The 18754-nt window shown below is 36.5% G+C and overlaps 1 protein-coding gene across 3 annotated transcripts in view; it reads right to left on the bottom strand.

Annotated features, from left to right (window-relative positions):
- Positions 1-18754, bottom strand: part of nlgn1 (neuroligin 1) — a 329180-nt gene that overhangs the window by 183802 nt on the left and 126624 nt on the right. For 2 of the 3 annotated variants that reach the window (XM_067513940.1, XM_067513941.1), the window contains 2 exons: positions 18017-18076; positions 9116-9268 (listed from right to left, as the gene is read on the bottom strand). In XM_067513940.1, coding sequence (XP_067370041.1) covers positions 9116-9268; positions 18017-18076 — 213 coding nt within the window. The remainder of the gene's footprint in view (positions 1-9115; positions 9269-18016; positions 18077-18754) is intronic. The other variant, XM_067513942.1, reaches the window with a different exon arrangement.

Below are 18754 nucleotides of genomic sequence, written 5' to 3'. Positions count from 1 at the left end.
AGAGTAAAGTGAATCACATTCTGCCCAGTGTGACCAATAAAACTGATCATCCAACAGAATTATGTTTAATTATATATTAGTTGGCTTATTTTTATACAAATGTCATTTCTAGAAAATAATGGCAACTGTGTAGTAGTACAAAGGCAACATATAAAATGCTGAAACTGATCTTAGGAAAGCTGAAACTATATATATATGTATATATGTATATATATATATATATATATATATATATACACATATACATATATATATATATATATATATATATATATACATATATATATATATATATATATATATATATATATATATATATATATATATATATATGTATATATATATATATATATATACTGAGGATAACTGGGAAGAACTGTCCTTAGGTTTTGTATTAAGGATTGAAAAAAAACAATGAACAAAAAGAATTTCTATTGGATATTAATGTCATTCTCTCTATGATGTACTCTACCTCCTGTCCAGCCCAAAGGAAGTGGGTACAGAGAACAGTTGATTGAATATTTTGTTTGTTTTTCTAAATGAAATAAAAATAAATAAATAAATGTTGGGTTTGAATAGAACACTTGGATAACAATTTTGTTTTCTTTCCTTATATTAGATTTTGTTGATATTAGCAATCAATTGCACCAACACAAAAGTAGCAGCGACTGTGACGTAAACGTCAACATTAATTGTAAACAAGAGAACAAAATATCTTGTACTGGTTTCATTGTTTATAAGACAGAAGGGAAGCAGACCCAAAAAAGTTCATGCAAAGGAAAAGGGAAGGATGTAAGAAGAAAAGAAATCTGAAAGCTCATTGTGAGGCTAATAACTAGAAGATACTAAATGCAGAAATACTTTAATTACAGCAACACAATCTGTCGCCTATTTTCTAAAATACATTGAGATTCTACTTCATTGTAGCTGTATGAATTTTCAGACCTTACAGAGCCAGTTTGGGCAATAACAAAAAAATAAAAGATAAAAATATTTCAGCATTGAGTATGAGTATATTTCAGTTTAGTAAAATTAGTAGTATTTTTAGAAGATATGTTGGATTCAGCTTCAGTTAGTATATATGATGTTAGTATTTTTAGTATTTTAGGTTATATTGTGGTTTCATAACAGTGCATAGAAGGAGGAAGAAGTTATACATGTAAAACAAGGTAGACGAGTACAGGAAGAAAAGAGAATCATGTGTTAGTTTAAAGTGTGGCGGAGACTGAAAGCATGCACATGCAAGGACCAATCCTGTTTCCGTGTATTCATGCTCCTATACCACAACTGCAAAAGTATTTTGTAGGAGTCACAATATGTTATAGACAAAACTGTTGCAGTGTGGCAGATTTGATTGGAGACAGGGTTGGCAAGAAGATAGTGTGGGTGATGGTCTCATTTGACCACTTTGGTGTCAAAAAGCATTTGGTGTTTGCAGAAATATTACAATTCTGACAAAACATGACAAACTAATGCAATTTATACCTGCTTTTGTGTTTCTCCCATTAGAAATTAATAATGTTAATTTTTAATCAATTTGTTTAAGGGGATTCAAAGATAAGTTTGCTTCACCTTATGGTGAAATGGCATGGAACTCAACTGTAGATCCAATTAGTCCAGATATCCAAATATTCAACCTTACAATTTAAAAATGTCATTGTCCCTAGTGAGATCCAAAATGACACTGTGTTAAACAAGGTGTTAGATTTTATAGTTAAGTGTAAAGATGAGTAATTTGAAAACTTTATTACTGACACTGGAAATTTAAGTCTGATAAACATTTACAAATGGAGGTCCGTATAGAGCTGTCTTTCACTTTAATCTTTATCACGTGGTCTCAGCAGATGGCAAATGCTCCATCTACAGTAGCTTAATAAACTTTGATTATTACACCTTTATGCCAGCAATGACCACTAAAACCAGCAAGGTACCTGAAATTGGGATTTTTTTTCTACTGCCAATTAACTTCAAATGTGTGATTTTAAACTATCCATTGTTGCACACAGATTTCATCCCCAAATGCTGATACTTTAAATGACTTGCAGCGTTTTCTTTCTTTTTTTATTCTGTTAAAGCACTGCCATTATGCACTCTGGAACAAATGGTCAAATGAAACCAGCAACAACTCTACAGTACATGCAGTGATGATTAGATTTTAGGAAGGACGGTATATTAAAACCGGACTTTGACAACACCACCTAACATGCATAGTTTTAGTAATGGTGGTGTGTAAGTGGCAAGAGGAGAAAGTTATGTCTACAGAATCCTGGCACGGAGGACCAAGCCCAGATGGCCTTCTGTTTTCCCAGCCTCGGCCAGATTATTCAATCCCTGATGCACCGGTGGAGCTTGGGTGAACCTTGTCACGCCAATCTCACTGTTGCCAAATTACCATTAGGCATAGCATAGCTTCCATTAGCATTGCAGCCTGCTTACTGAATCAATCATTATGCCTACAACAATGAACCAAATGAGACTGAGAATGGCAGACTGAGAACACCTCACAATGACCAGAAGAATAATGCCAGGACAGTCCCTGTGCAAAACAGAGTAGTTTCCAAATGGTGGACACAGGCTTTTTAGCTACAATTTACACCAAGTCTTTACACAGACATCTGTATTATTGCAGCTATTACATGCTATTTTAGGCCAACTTCTTTTTTTGATTAGCCATATTTAATTAGCATTACATTGTATTTTACTGAAATACAATATTGCCTGAAATAACACGTAGACCACTATCTGAATTAAAAAACAAACAGTTGATAAAATACAGTTTTATTTGGTATTTTGGACACGTTAGAAAAATCAGCTATTAATTGACCATATTATAAACCAGATCTTATGGTTTTTGGTCATATTATCTGTTTCTGTTTGGTCTTAGGATTATCCTCTAATAAGTGTCTTTTTCTGCCTTTCTTTCTTTAAGTAGAGGCAAAAAAAAAGATAACTCAAATATCTGGATCTTTTTCTCCTCAGCAATAGTGGTGATTTGGCACATGGCAGGAAGAGAAAGTAAGAAATATTGAAATATTACAGCACATATAATATATACATATACATATATAAAGCATGCCTCAAAAATCTATACTCCCTCTGCCAGGACATAAGCTGGGAAATGTCGGCTAATTTATAGGAGAGAGCATACAAGCACCATGGCACATTTCAAACACAGTGGAGCTTGTCACTTTTGAATGTCTTGGGTGCAAATAACAAAAACAAAACAAAATATTGTTACAAAAATAATTCGATACACAAAATGTTTTAAATGAAGAGCTAAATATCTCTATAGCCATTTTTCAGGTCAAGTGAAAGTTGGTCTCAACCAGGGTAAAAAGAGAAAAAATAAGCACTCATCCAAATCCCAGTGTTTGGAGAAGAAGCAATCATTAGTCACTAATAAAGGCTCAAGTGAAGCACTTTGTTTAAGGGTCTGTGAATAAGCTGTGTCAGGGCTACTAGTAGAGAAGGATGGAGAGAAAGTGGCAATGAGAGAGAAGAGATGGCACAGAGGCACATTAAGAGTAATGAACCCAAATCGTGTGGGTATTTGTTTCAGGGAGAAAGAAATTAATAAGCATGAGAATACAAGTCCTCAACACTTAGCCAACAGGACGAAAACTAACAGGAAAGAGAAAGACCAATTACTGTGATGGGGAGAAAAGAAAATAGAGTATATGAGAGAGAGTAATATTTGGTAAGTGCAAACATTACTCATAATGCCTGTGTGAGAGGAAAAGCTCCTCCAGCAAACAAACGCATTCTTAATTTGGTTACAATTAAAACCATAGCCAGATATGGTTTGTTTGTGTATGTGTGTGGTGCATTCTGACGAATTAAAAAACTACATGCTATGAATTTTCTTTGTATTTGGACAATCATGGGTGGTTTGCAAAACAAACAAACAAAAGAAAAAATCCCTTGTTCACGCTTTTGTCTGCAGATGTAGACCTCAACCAACAAATTTCTAACAATTGTATGCAGACAGATTATAAATTAATTACTAACTAGTTTATTATTCTACCCACATTCTACCTACCTTCAATGTATCATTTTGACAAACCTATGTCTGCATCTTGTTTACTACTTCTGCCAGCTTGCTGGTCCTTTTCCCAATACTTTGCCTCTCTTTTTTCTATTTTCCATCATCATCGTGGTGCTGAAAGCAGAGTAGAGTCACAGAGGCAGCGCTGTGCGGAGAAATGGATATTTTACTGGCCAGGTATATCTTAAAACAATCAGAGGCTTGATGAATTGGCCGGATGGCTGATGTATGGCTGGAATGGAAGGGGTATTTGGAGAAGGTTTGAGTCAGGGAAATGTACCTCATCAATCAGGATGATTAAAGGTTTTGGCTGAGCCGAAACAAACTCAACACTGTGGGGGCCTGGCCTTAAAGGCATAGCTGCTGTTTGGAGGTACACAAAAAAGACAACCCCTGTTGGGAGGTATCGGATTCATGTACTGTATTGGCAGTTTCAGTCAACTTTTGTGGCTTTGTGCTTGTTAGAACTCCATTACAGTGCATTTTAAAGCAATAGACCTATTCTTATTCAGATTTACCCGATATTAAACCGCCAAGAACTGTCTTCTGCATCTTCATAATTGTTCACAATCTCTATTTTGTTGTACTGGAGCCAGTACTGGGTAGAGAAATTTGCTTACAGTAATAATTATACAGTTATTTGTTGAATATGCAAAGGTATTAAATGATGACATACTTGTTTTATTTTTGCCAACTTTAGTGTAAAGTAAAGCCAAGCCTACAGCAGTGTCACATTACAAACCAAGGAGCAGTGAGATAACGAAGACAATAAATACTTGCCACCCTTCACAATGGGGCTTTGACAGCACTATACCATGTGTTCCATTAACACTCCATCTGCACATAGGATGAACTCCTAATTCATTAAACACATACACACCCGTAGAGAGACACTGACAGTAGCATAGTATATACGCGCCCCAAGGCCAAATCCATTGTAGGCCAAGGTTCTAAAACTATAAATACAGCTTCACGTCAGCAGCTCTGCGTATTTAAAGCCACTAATGGCTTCCTGCGAGGCACTCGCCCTTGCCGACACAAAAACACACACTAAGCCAAGGAGAAAAATCACTGGTGCAAGAGCGGGGAGTTCTTTCAGCAGAGCAACATCTCCAAATGAACAGGCACTGCAAAGGCCAGTTGGGTAAGGTCAACTTTACTCTCAGTTAGAGAGTCAGTCTCTCAAAATAGAGAGACAATGTAGGGGATAAATGAAAAATGTATCGGTTTAACTTTATATAATATTAGACCAAAACGCTTTTTGGGATGGGTATTTTTTTTTGCCAGTGGAGCTAAATGCTGAACTCACTTATGTACTTACTAAAAAACTAGATGACTGACTGGAAAGCCCAGCGGTTATGAGTCCTACACTTACTGTAGCTGAGTAGACACTCCTTTCCTGTCAGTCACTCCCTCTCTCTCATACACGCACACACTCACATGTCTGGTGAGGGAAAGCCGTATGCTTTTGTCCATTGCCAGGGGGGTAAACACAAACACATAGAGTCTAATCTGAGAGCAAACAGCAGCTCCTCATGTTAACCAGCAGGGATACAGTTCCCCTTAACACCATGAGGCCTGCAGCAGTTAAGAACTTGCACATCTGAAAGACAGAAAAGAGACAGACAGGCAGCGCAAGCGAGAGAGAGGGGGAATTTTTCCACATATAAAATAATTACAAGTTCTAAAATGTTACTGGCGGATTGTGGGTTTTGTTTAGTTTTGACCTTTCTTTCCATGTATTTGTTGACATTTTTCCCAACCAATTTGAGTGTTATCACACCAATGAATAGTACATGTATGGTACATGTACTACTTACATAGTTATGAGTGAGCCGTGGGAACTTGGCAACATCTACTGTAAGAGCTTTAGTAAAAATTACAGGTGTCAATATAATATTCAGTGATGTGTGTTAAAGTTGAAAAAGGCTTTTTAGGGTGAAGATTAGGGTTGATGAAAATAAGACATTGAAATAGGAGACACCAGTTTATGTCCCAATTGATGGTCAGTGTTGTTGAGACTTGAGACAGTGTTGTGTCTGTATTTTAACTGATACCACAATTTTTCCCTTCTATTTTTAATAATTTTGCAGTATAAAATATATCTACAGCACCTGTTAACATTTGGAGGAGGGAACTATTAGCCCATAGCTATGGCACTGATAACAGATTAGGGCCAATAAATGATGCGATAACATTCAAAATGGATGTTTTCATCCAATTGGTGACTGTGATGTGAAATATTTAAAATTATGTATTGACACTGACATTTCAGCATTTCCCCAAAGACAAATTAGAACTTTTGCAATATCGTGGAGCTGTTTGTTTTTTCTTTTTCATTATTTAGCAATTGTTATAATTTTATGGAATCAGTGTATTAGTTTTTCCGTAATGTAATCTATAAAATAGTCAGTAGCACCATCTGTATACAAAACTTTATGCATGCATACTTCAAACACATTGGCATTTATCCTCCAGCCCCCTCATGACCCTGAAACCTAATAAGTGGGTAATGAAAATAATCGGAAGGCTGGAAACTACCAATGATAAAGTACTTTCATAAATATTCACTCTTGTGGTTTTGGCAGGGCTTAAAGGTTGCTGTGGTAGATTGGCCATAAAGTCATAAGCTGACTGACAGCTAAATCCTCAAATGGCAACTATGGATACATGTGAGTTTCTATCTCTTACAGTAACTTTTTGACAAATTAAAATCTTTTAAGAAATCATGATGGATGTGAACCACATTCCTTCAACAGGCAACTATGGCTACCTATATAGTAAGTATACAGTAACCGATAGATAATTGACAAATTAAATATTTTTTAAAAATCATGATGGATTTCAGTCAGTATTGCAATGGAAACAAAAAAATGTTTCATGTAAAAGAACTCAGTGGCAGAATACCTACATACATACAACTAGATATAATTCAGATCACCTGTAGAGAGCATTACCATTGTGATTCAAGTTCTGTATATGCTATCAAAATTTCTCAAATATAGGTTTTACTTTGGTGAAAGGTGGATATTGCCTTACACTATATCTTTGTTCTCTTTTAGTATTATGAAAATCTACATCAACTCAAAAAAATTGAAATGAAATCGGCTTCTTTCTATCAAAATAAATGCCATCATAATCTTATTTAGGACGAAGGCAGAAAGTCTTGTTTCCGTCATGTGTTGCAATATATACCTGCCCCCTGGGTAAGGGAGTGACATCCATACACAGAAGAAAAGGAAATAGGAATTAGACTGATAAGAAGTCATAGATAAATAATATAGAGCAGAAGGTAAACAGAGATATGAATTCAACAATAAAAAGGACAGAGAATCAGAGAAGACATCATCAAGACAGATTAGAGCTACTAAATATAAAAGAGTAGACAGCAAGGGTAGATGTAAAACCAGGTCAAATCCCAGACTATTCAGCCCTGTGATGAATATGTCAATTTTCAGCACATAAAGTACAGATCTGTTCAAGAACAGTATTTCAAGTCCAAGCAAACATTTTGATATTGAACATGAAGTGTTTTGCACAATTCTCTGTAACATTAAAATGAAAGCTGAGAGTCATAGTATGTCATATTTACAAATTGTACTTATTTGAAGTTGTTCTTTACATTTGACAAATGCTATTCAGTGGTTTCTTCAAAAAAAGCACTAGTAGCACTATGACAATACTATTTCTTCTTGCTATCTGTATTGTCACACACTATAATAGATAGCACTGTTTGCTATCAAACTGTACTATGCCTTAGACTTTCCCAGTATTACTGAAGCACAAAATAAAGAGAAAAACATCTCAAATAAAACCCTTGGAGATTGTGAGCAATAGAGCAGTGGAAATAGATACCTATAGAAAACAAACTAATAATTAACATGAGCAAAAAATAAATAAGAATAAAAAAAGACTGAACTTATATTCCTTAAATCAAGGGGGAAAAAACACACAACTGGCTTATTAAAAAAGAAAAAAGAAAAAAGAATCAACAATTTGATATTAGCTTTAGCAGTCGTGCTAATGTAAAGTCTTGTAACATTTGATATAATACTTTTATGGAAAAAACAATAAGCAGACATACAAGATTTAGTCACATATAATAATTGTTCTGATCCATGCTTCAGCAGGTGGCACTAATTCACAAAATTAAACCCAGAAATGAGTTAACATTTATGTGCTTCTGGTTCACTTGTCTTGACGTCTTTAACTTTTTATGAATGGGCATTTGGTTAAATGCTTAAAACACAATCTGTGGTTGACACAAGGTTTTATCTGACATAAAATCCATTATGAAAAACCCCCTTGTGCTACATTTTCAATAGTTGCCGTCTATCTGTGAAGATTTCTGTTTCTATCACAGCTTATTTTCCACACCAATATACTGTAAATGCCTATGAAAAAACCATAATTAGTTTTTGTCGAAACTAGGGAGAGGCCAACTTTGGCTTACAAAAAAAGTCATCCCTGCAGCACCTCATATCAGTACCAGCAATCTGGCAATCCCGCTAGCATTTGTGCTAAGATAATCTATACAATTCAACCCGTAGCAACACTAAAGAGATTAGGACAAAGAAAAAAAGAAAAAACAGCAGAACCTGAAACTACACATTCTGACGAGCATTCACACTAAGCCAAACTGAAATTTAACCCGCAGTTTAACAAAAGAGACTGATATACAGAAAAAAAAGATTAGTTCCTAGTTTTAGTCTTCATGCTAAGCTAAAGTTACTGGAATATCCCTGAAGAACCACATGGAATCACTACAAATGAAATCCAAAATGCAGTTCCAACATTTAACCTCTATTTTAAGCATCTTTGTTAAGCTAAATTCTATAATATCACCTGCAACAGTACATGATATAAGCCACATAGGTTAGCATTTATGCTAAGCTAAAGGCTGTAATTCAACTAGGACCTAAACCAAAGAGCTTGATATACAATGAAAGGAAGACAACAAAAATTAGTCTTCTTGCTAAGCTAGTGGAATCCTCCGAAAGAAAAGACACACTAAAATCCACAGAGCCAGGAACAGTGCTTGTACATCATAGTCCAGAGCAAGACACTTACCTAGGACGCCCAGCCGGTAGTTGACAGTTATGACAATCACATTCCCATAGCTGGCCAGGATGCTCCCGTCAAACATATTCCCAGTTCCTTCCATGTAGGAACCCCCATGGATGAAAACCATCACCGGCTTGGGGCTTCCACTCTCCCTAATGTCTGAAGGAGGGGGAGGAAGAGGAGGAGGTGGAGAAGGCAGAGGTACTGATTAGATGACAAATTGAATGTGGCAGCCAGAGATGCAATTTCAATGCTTTAAGGGGATTTGGCCACCCCTTTAATTTAATTTTTTTTTCTTGGCACACTGGCTTTTTAATGTGGAGACCTTGTTAGTTTGAGGCGTCAAACCATTCTTTTTTTTTTCTACAAGAAAGCTGTGACATGTTTGTGGGGATTGGAAAATGTTGCTTTTATTTATTTATTAAACCAGTTTAAATTCAATATAGGTGTTAATGAAACAGGATATTTAATGTGGCAAGTTTTAATTTTCCTCCAGGCAATGGACTGTCAGCATGCAAAAGCCGCAATTTAGTGTCACGCCATCCTGAGGTAAAACTTATGTGCTTAATCTCAATGAAAATCTAATAAAAAAAAGCATGTTGCATGTTATGTTTGACAACTTTATGAAAAGCATGGCTTTATTGAAATTTGAATTCAGGTCAGCACCTCAAAGTTACTTAGCTGTGGGAAATATGCTTGCCTTGATTTTTTGCATATAAATGCATGTGTGAACATATTTGCACCAAAGGAAAATAAACAGCTTAAAATATAATGATACTTAAAAAAAAAAAAAAAAAACTCAATTGAAAACGGTTAGTTAATGTGAAGGATATGATATTGATTTAGCTTCATAAGTGAACCACAATAGGAAGACATGAGGTAGATGAGTCATCATAGCAAAACGGGATTTTCATTTTACAAAGGACTTTTTGTTTTTTTTAACATTTTCATGTGTAGCTGCATCTCTCAAATGCAAGGTCGGGGTCAGGAGAATGGTTAGCCTACTGTTAGCATCCATTCTAGCTATATTAAAATGTGTTATCTCTGGTTGATTAGAATAGAAGAAAGGAGGGCTGCATAGGCAAACTTTAGCCCTTGACATTGTTTTGAAAGGGACTGGGTTGTGAGCTTAAAGCACGTGAAATCAAGGAGACATCCAACAACATTCTGCAACCCACATTCAAAAGCAAGGTGTCACTTTTATCTTCTGTATCCCAGAGATGAAGCTTTTCATCTTGCTTTTTAACTATCTCCATCAGTGCATGCCAGCAGTATGCATCATTTATCCAACTGATGTTTTAGCACCGTGGGACTCTGGTCCAGAGAGAGGCAGCAGCAAGTCCACAGGGAATACATAATTACACAAGTAAGGAAGTAGAAGAGGGTTACCTCCGAGATGGGAGGATTAAACCATCTTTGATGGAGATGGAAGAACAGTGGCAGAAAGATGGTGAATTTAAAATACTTTGAATCCAGGAGGAATTCAAATTCTTCAAGGAAAACTTCTTCTCTAAAGGAATGCGACCTCGCTAACGACGACTATAGTAAATGCATACATTTATGATTTCTTTGATTTACTGTGCTAAAAAATAGAAAACAGTTTTCTTCCCAGGAGAGAGTGCAAAAGCATTATAAAAGGAAAAGGAAAAGAGGTAAAAGAAACACAAATCTAGCAGGGAATAAAATTGAAGAATCTAGCTATCTGTAAAATGCCTTGTTTTCTTCTTGGGAGAGAGTTTGTCTGCATACAATGTTTGTCCTTTCTCTTGGTAAAGAGAACAAGGTACATCACTTCTATTATTCGCTGTCCTTTGTAATGTTTTTTTGTTGTTGTTGTTCTGCTCCCTCTGTCGCAACGGGGAACAGCCACAATGTAGTAGCACACCATAATTCTTCTTTGGAGGGCCTCCAGAAGCTCCTGACGAAAAAGGTCATGGGATTATGGCTGTGTGTGTGTGTATGCGTGTTGCACTAGGATATGTATGTGCAGCCTCACAAAAAAGAGTAGGGAAGACTACATGATCTAATAAAGCAGCACAATACTGTTAATGGCGGTGAACATCATACACCTGTTAAACATGATAATGCCATGATGATATTATTGTGATGATAATAGCAGGGGTATAATGACAGACAGCCTTGATGATACAAAGTGATGAGAACAGTAGTGATATCCAGACAGCAACTATACTTATGACCGTTGCGATGAAATCGAGTGTATTACTTTCAGTCACCCATTAATTGATGGTGATGATAATGGTGTTTATGATGCTGACTGTCAATTAAGATGCTTTTGATTTTAATTGGTTTTGTCACAATAATGATGAAAACCCTGATGTTGGTAATTCTGATGATGGTACTGATAATGTCAATGATATAAATAAAACTTGTTTTTTAAAAATTATAAAATCAAGGTGCAGACATGTACCTGTACCATGTACCTGTACCTATTGTGAAACGCAACTGCAACCGGATTATGTTTTTTGGTAATTTAATGAGAATTTATTTGTCCTGGCTGCTAAAAATCACCAACAGATACGTATTACGCCTTGGGCACTTCTAGCGGCTGTAGTGAAAGTTAGATCATCACATGTGCTTGGAGAGTTTGAATCCACTGTAAAAGAACTGCTAATATTGTAGATGCAACCAATCACATGATGCACATCTCATGACTGGTTGCAACAACAATTTTTATTTAATGTCTCATTGTAACTAACTTCCGATGTTTTTTTGCCTATCTCTAACCAAACTCCTGGGCATGGTTGGAAAGCATATTGTTAAGTGTTTAGAGTCTAAAACTGGCCTTGATTTTTGCTCCATAGTGAGCAAAAGTATCTGCTAATTTATTGTCTGATGCCAAAAAGAGGGCAATTTGAACAGACATCTTCTTCCCTGTGTGTGGCAGGGTTTTTAAAACAAATGGTTAATATTATTGGGCCGCATAAGGGGGTAGGGACAAAGGACATATAGTGGCATTAAAGTTAGAGGACATGTTTGCAGTACAACATCCAATTTTTTTGACTAAAGTGTAAATTTGCTATGGTATATTTAGGCATTAACAACATTTGGCTAGGGTGCTGATCATAGATACAATGTGGTCTAGTGGAATTAAATGCTTATTTACTTTCAAACACCATGATCTTTCTCAAACCTTAACCAAAGTTCTTTTCTTGCTAAACCTAATTACAGGTCGATGTTTTGATTCAAACTTCGATCTGTAATGTGACACATTACGTTTAAAAATGACATTGCCAGTGTCAGCCCTAGTGCTAAAGGTTGGAGTTGCTCTACCAACATTTTTTGTCCCAAAAAAACAACAACACATATTCGCGGTTGCAGTTTAGTTCCAAAGGAATGTTATTTCTAAGCATTGAAATAATGGTGCCATGCATGACAATGATGATGATAGCAACAGCTATAATGCTAATGTTGATTTAAATGTTCATAATAATATTTCCTCATCACAGTGAAGATAATATGGTCAATGATGATGACAGATAACCATGACAATGATGAAACAAATAACAACTACATTTACATGGTACTTTTAATGATTATATCACAACCATCGCAATTATGATAATGTTGATGTTAATGATAGTGGTAGTGATGATAGTGATAGCAACTATGGCACTGATAATGAAGCTGATAAATGGCTGAAGGCATTGTGATGGTGGAGATGATGGTGAAAATAACGGAGATGATGATGCTGATAATGTAAATGCTGATGTTGATTTGCAGATTACTTGAAATGGTCCTGGGATCCAACCAAGTCTTCTTTATATGGATGCTTTACTTTTCTTTAAGGTAAACACTACTCTTGTAGTATGTATGATATGACACCTTTTGCTATATGCATCTAAAAGCCCTCAATAATTACATGAATCTATAAATTCATTTATGTAGCTACGAGACATCCAACACGGCTGTTGTAGCTGCGGCTTTGTTCAGCACTGAAGGTCAGCGGTAATGAGGTGAGGTTAGGAAAAAATTGTCTTGGCAATGTTTGAGTGTTTGATGGATTTTACCTGTATTTACTGGCTGAAACGAGTCCCAGTGTATAGTGAACACACTGTACTTTGAGGGTTTAAGTTTATGCAATGCAGTTTGCTCTCAATATGGTTTCCTGGCATCTTTCACTGGCTGCCACTGCAAGACTAAGAGCCAAAAAAAACTCCAAAAACCCCAGTCTCTCCCTTCATTCCTCCAACTTATTGATTTATTTCAGTTGATTGTACTTTAGATTTTCTTCTTCTCTTCCCATGATCCTCTTGTGTGAAGCAACCTAATAGTGCATTTGTGATGATTTCTGGAAAATCCAACAGTTTTATGATAATTTGCAATACCATGTTGTCCTTGTATTCCTTTGTTTAAAATCACTTTGGGTGATCCTGGGTGCTAAATACAGTTGTGAACATCCACTAGTCCTCCTGTTTTTGTTTTTTTGTTTTTTTTTTCACAGCAAGCAGCAAGATGAAATGAGATCCAATCTTGTATAGATTCCACCATTCAATCTTCCTAGGGATTAGAATGGGTGAGGAAGAGTTTGTCAGATGATAGGTAGCATTCCAACATGGAGAAGATCATTGCTTCCTTGAGCATTAAGATATGATCAAAGAGATTCAGCTGCTTTAGATATCTCCAAGCAAACCCTGAGAGAAGGCCCCAGGCTGTTAAAACAACTTTAAGATCCTATCCCTCTGTCAGCATGGAGGACTTGTCAAACCAACAGCAGGCACAAGGATCAGTGATGTTTTTTATCCAAGCTTCAGTCTTTTGCTGAAGGAGCAAAGCCACGGGGACTTCAGTAAATGTAAAAACAAACAAAATAAGGCCCAGTAGTGAAGATCAATTCAAAGTCTTCCAGATGAAATCTTCCTGTGCAATGAGAATAATGAACTAACCTGATGTAACTCATTAGAGTACACATCAACTGGCATGTGCACATTGGTATGAATATGAATGTCTGATGGAATGCACATCTGATGGCATATTGACTTCTGCCATGTTTAAGTGAGTTTTGCTTAGTATGATATATCTGCATAAGGAACCTCATATTACTGGGGAAGTGAAATGTTGGCTCCACATAAAATTGCTTCTCTGTATATAATCCTATTATACATAAATATATTAGTTTGAGCTGTGGAGCTGCTCTTAATGACTAAAAACATTCAAAAGAGATCATGTGAGAACACCCTCGCCAAAAACTGTGTTTGGTCAACATTTCCAAAAGTAAGAGTGACCTAGATTTATGTTTTTGCAAGCTAATTACGTCCTTTTTGAGGCCGACTTTTATTTTATTTTTTTTTATTCAAATCAGACCTGGAACTTAATGATAGTGATAGAACCAAACTGAACGAACTGTGCTAGAAGTGACTCACTGTCGAATCTAAGCTCCAGGAAGGGCAACGCAAATTCAGTCCTGGTTAAGTAATAGTGGACTAACTCTTCGCTCTTGCAGTGTTGGTGGAAGGAATTTTCCCAACCACTCTACATGTGTATTGTGGACATAGAGAAGGCTTGTGACCGAGTCCATTGGGACATCTTATGGATGCATCTGCTGGATTATGAGCTACAGGGGCCATTGTTACAAGCACATTATATGGTAAATTAAGACTTTGTCTAAGACTTTGTGTCCTTGTTCTCAACATTAGGTCAAAAAGAAAAAATGTAGGTGTTTGGTTAGGTTGTCCCTTAACCGCATTGCTTCTCTGCTGTTGTTATTCTGTTTGTTGTGATTCTGAACATTAACGTCAGCAGGATGGTGTGGGTGGTTTGAGATTCAGCAGTTCCAGGAGTGACACCACAAACCTGTGTTGAAAAATGGAAGACTGCTGCTTTTGGGTAGGGAGTGAGTTGTCACTTTTTACTGTCCCCCGAAAGCATTGCTATGACATTTGTCTACAACAGTTTTGGGGGACGGATTTTTGGTTTTCACACACATAATTGTCCAGGAAGTGTGGCCTTCTCTGTTTCTCATCTTCCTCATTCTTCACTCAGACCTTCTGGGCATTTTGTATGTCAGTTCCCTCTGTTCTGATGTTTGAAATGATGTATTTCAGTTATGCTTCTTTCTTTGTGTTAATTTTTCTTCTTCCAGGCTTTTATGGGGAAAAGTTGCAAAACTGCAAGTAGCTCGACATCCTCCCTGATCATTTACTAACTCATAATTTTCTGGTGTTGCGTTGGTTGAATGGTGTGTACTAGTGATGAAGCAGTTTTCACTGTTAGTCTAATAATTGCTGTTGTGTTAGCTGGAAAGTTGACATATGCTATTTCTGTGCAGTCACTGTATAATGCATATAAAAATTCATATTTCACATGCTTTGTCGTATACTACCTAATACATTGTACCAGGGGTCCATTAGAGTTTTATTGTTTTGTATACGACATCTCCACATCTGTATACATCCTCTGAATCGCCTCAGCAATATTCACTTTTTAAGAAATCCTCCATCTGTATTCCCAGCACAACAACATTGCAAACACTAGCTTTGCTGAGTATAAAGACATCGCAAAAAACAAGATGTGCTGGATGGGAGGAATGGGGATGTTAGGAAGTGTTGTCATTGCGTTAGCATCTCCAGGGCGACAATAGGTCAAGGGTTAAGAGCATCAAGAACCGCTGGGGGTGTGGGGGGTTCTAAGCTGATCAGAGTCAGCAGAGTGTGTGACTATGTGTGTGTTCTCAAGCATATTTTCTTCTATATTAAAGTGGATTAGTTGTCTGCCCTGCATCCTTTATCGAGATTATACTTGAAGCTTGCTGGGATTTCATTGAATAGATCTGTGTGAGCTGTGTGACTCTCTAATCTTATTGGTGTATATGTGTGTGTGTGTGTGTGTGTATGTGCAAGCTCCCAGAAATACAGCACAATGTCACAGATCAAAGCAAACTGGTTGTGAGTCTTATATGGATGTAATTGCTGTTTACTTCATCACATTATACAGTAGGGGCAACTCATTAAGATTTCTGCCTGTCATTAAAGTTCCACTGTAGCAGCCTTAAGGGGATATGACTCTATCTCGGGGTTTTATCAAGGACATATTATTCCTAATATGAGTTTTCAAAGGCCGTTTCCTTTATGGAGATTGAGGAAATGTTTTTGTATTACTGAGATTAATGGTTTTTCAGCACAACATCTTAGTTTTCAAATAGCACTTATTTAAATATCAAGAGAAAGAAGTGCAATGTATGAGTTATATTATTGTTCTGTTATCTTTGACAGGTATCAGCTGGATCCCTGTAGTATCGGGTTTCATCAGTGTATGCCCATCAGTATATGTAATAGTCATCTAAGATTAAATGCTTTAAAAGCACCTGGGGTATGTGGGTTATTTTTTTCCTTTAAACTGCATTTTCTGTTTAAGAGAACAAATACAATGTTTAATGTGATAATAGGACTGAACCGGATCAATGTGGATTTAAAAGGTAACTAAATGTAGATTTATGCTTCTACATTGAAAATATGCAGTTGTTGGTTGTGGGGGCTTCTATGCCACTGTCATAAGGTTCTTCACCACTATTTTGGTGTAAAACAAACATTGGGAACTGACACGGATCAAGTTGGAGTTGGAGCACAAAGATGTGTACTAGGATTTAGATTTAGTCCAATTACTCCAATGCATAGAAGGGAAAGCAGTGCTACCAAGTGGACCAATCACAGTTGTTGTCTCTGGATTGCTGTGAAGTGGCATGAGGTATCGTGTTGGGTACATGGTTATGAGCTACGTACACCATACCTACAATATAGATTTAAAGCAGAAGCCTAAATCCAGTTTGACATTAAGGCAGTGCATGGGTCTAAATGTAGAGTTAATTTTGTGGTGACAAATCTACAAAGGTGAATCTTCTATTGACAAGATCATATTTTTTATTGTTTTAGCATGATCAGAATCTAATAACCTTGGCATCTTCAGTAGATTTTTCTTATCTCCATCTGGAGCAGGTCTGTCTCTCGATGATGCTTGCACAATTTGTACAATGACCATATAAGAAATACTATTTCTGTGTTGTTTTGATGGTGTGCTCCCAAACAAGCATTGAAATGGAGATCAGAGAAGATTACATTTAACCATAATGACAGTAATGTCACTTGAAATCAGTTACAACCGAGTGTTGGTTTACTTTTTAGTGCCAAGTCCCTCTGACCTGCTATTCAATTCATGCTTCATATAGCAACAAAACAGTTAATTTGGCAGCTTGAGATTTGGGTTCAGAATCCAACAGCCACTGCGGGTGGTTGACAAGAAAGTTAGCTTCATACTGTATACTGGTGTATAGTAAATTAGCTCTGACTTTGCCCTGTAAGGGAGCAGGCCATGCCAGAAGAGAACACAACCCCCACATCTCTGCAGCAACCACATTTGAGAAAGATGCTTAAAGTAAAGTCCAGTGTATTCTGTACAAAGGTTATTGGTTTTGACGCCTCAAACATGAACAAGTGTAAGTGTTAGTAAGGTGCAAGCCAGTTAGCCAGTGGCTGATCTTTTGAACATGACCAGATTTGTATATAAACAAGACGAATTAAAAGAAAACTCATGCAAAAATGTGTGAGGAGCTGGCTAAAGGGTTAATAGTTATTAGATCTGTTGGTGGTATGCAACATAGAAAAGGAAAAAAAAAGGTAAAGGAAAGAACAAATCCAAGCAGAGAATCTATATTACAGTATTAATATCAAAGAATGGTGGGAAGACATGTAAACTTTAGACATCAAGCTGAAAAGGACAAAACACACCCAGCCCAAAAAGAGAATTTACGAGTAAAGAGCAAAAAGAAAATGTCCATCACTTTCAAAAAAGGACAAGAAATGTAAGAAAATCAAAGAAGATAAAAATTGGAGGAGAAAGGGTAGGTTTGGTTTCCCTTGTCATGCAAATCAGTTTGGCATCGAGGGGAAAAAATACCTTCGTCGTCCGTGTGGTCACTATCACCTAAATCATCAGTGTGTTTCTTTGTAAGGGGACCTATAGGACCAAGAAGGAGAAGATGGAGGAAAACAGGGTGATCAAGAACACACACAGCCTTCAAAAGATGTTCTCAAAAAATAAGAAAGTATTTCAATAATTAATGTTTCAATACCCCACCCCACCCTTCTTTGGAAAAAAAAAAAAACTGGGTAAACTTTACCACTTCACACATTTACAGTAAGAATTTACTGTATTTTTTTAAGAAAATTAAGGAACAAGAAAAGTGGGACTTTTAAAAAAAAAGTAAAAATATTCTGTTGGAAATGAAGATTTAACTTAGGATAAACCTCTTCGGATCAAAAGACAAATCACTTTGCACCAATTATAGATAGCAGACACAGCATCTTAACGATTGAAAATTATAACTGTACCAGAGGAAAAAGCAGCAACTGTAAAGGAAGCAGCAAACAACTCAACACAAGCGTTTGACAGACTTCCCCTGTTGTATTTTCCATGTGTTACCTTTGTGTGGGCCTAAAGACACACACACAAACATGCCCATGCAACCATAAATTCTGCTGCTGTCAAGCACTGCCGATATTGGAAACATTTAATGACAGGTGATGAGAACAGCAGATACTGGAGAATGGGCAAATTGATTTCTATTTTACCTCCTATTGAACTGTTTTTTCTTTTTCTTTTTACTCTTTTAGTTATTTTGCCCACATAACTACA

Source organism: Channa argus, chromosome 8 (assembly GCF_033026475.1).
Source record: "Channa argus isolate prfri chromosome 8, Channa argus male v1.0, whole genome shotgun sequence".
Classification (NCBI taxonomy): Eukaryota; Metazoa; Chordata; class Actinopteri; order Anabantiformes; family Channidae; genus Channa; species Channa argus.
The sequence above is the reverse complement of the archived record's forward strand: the minus strand, read 5'-3'. Positions and strand labels throughout refer to the sequence as shown.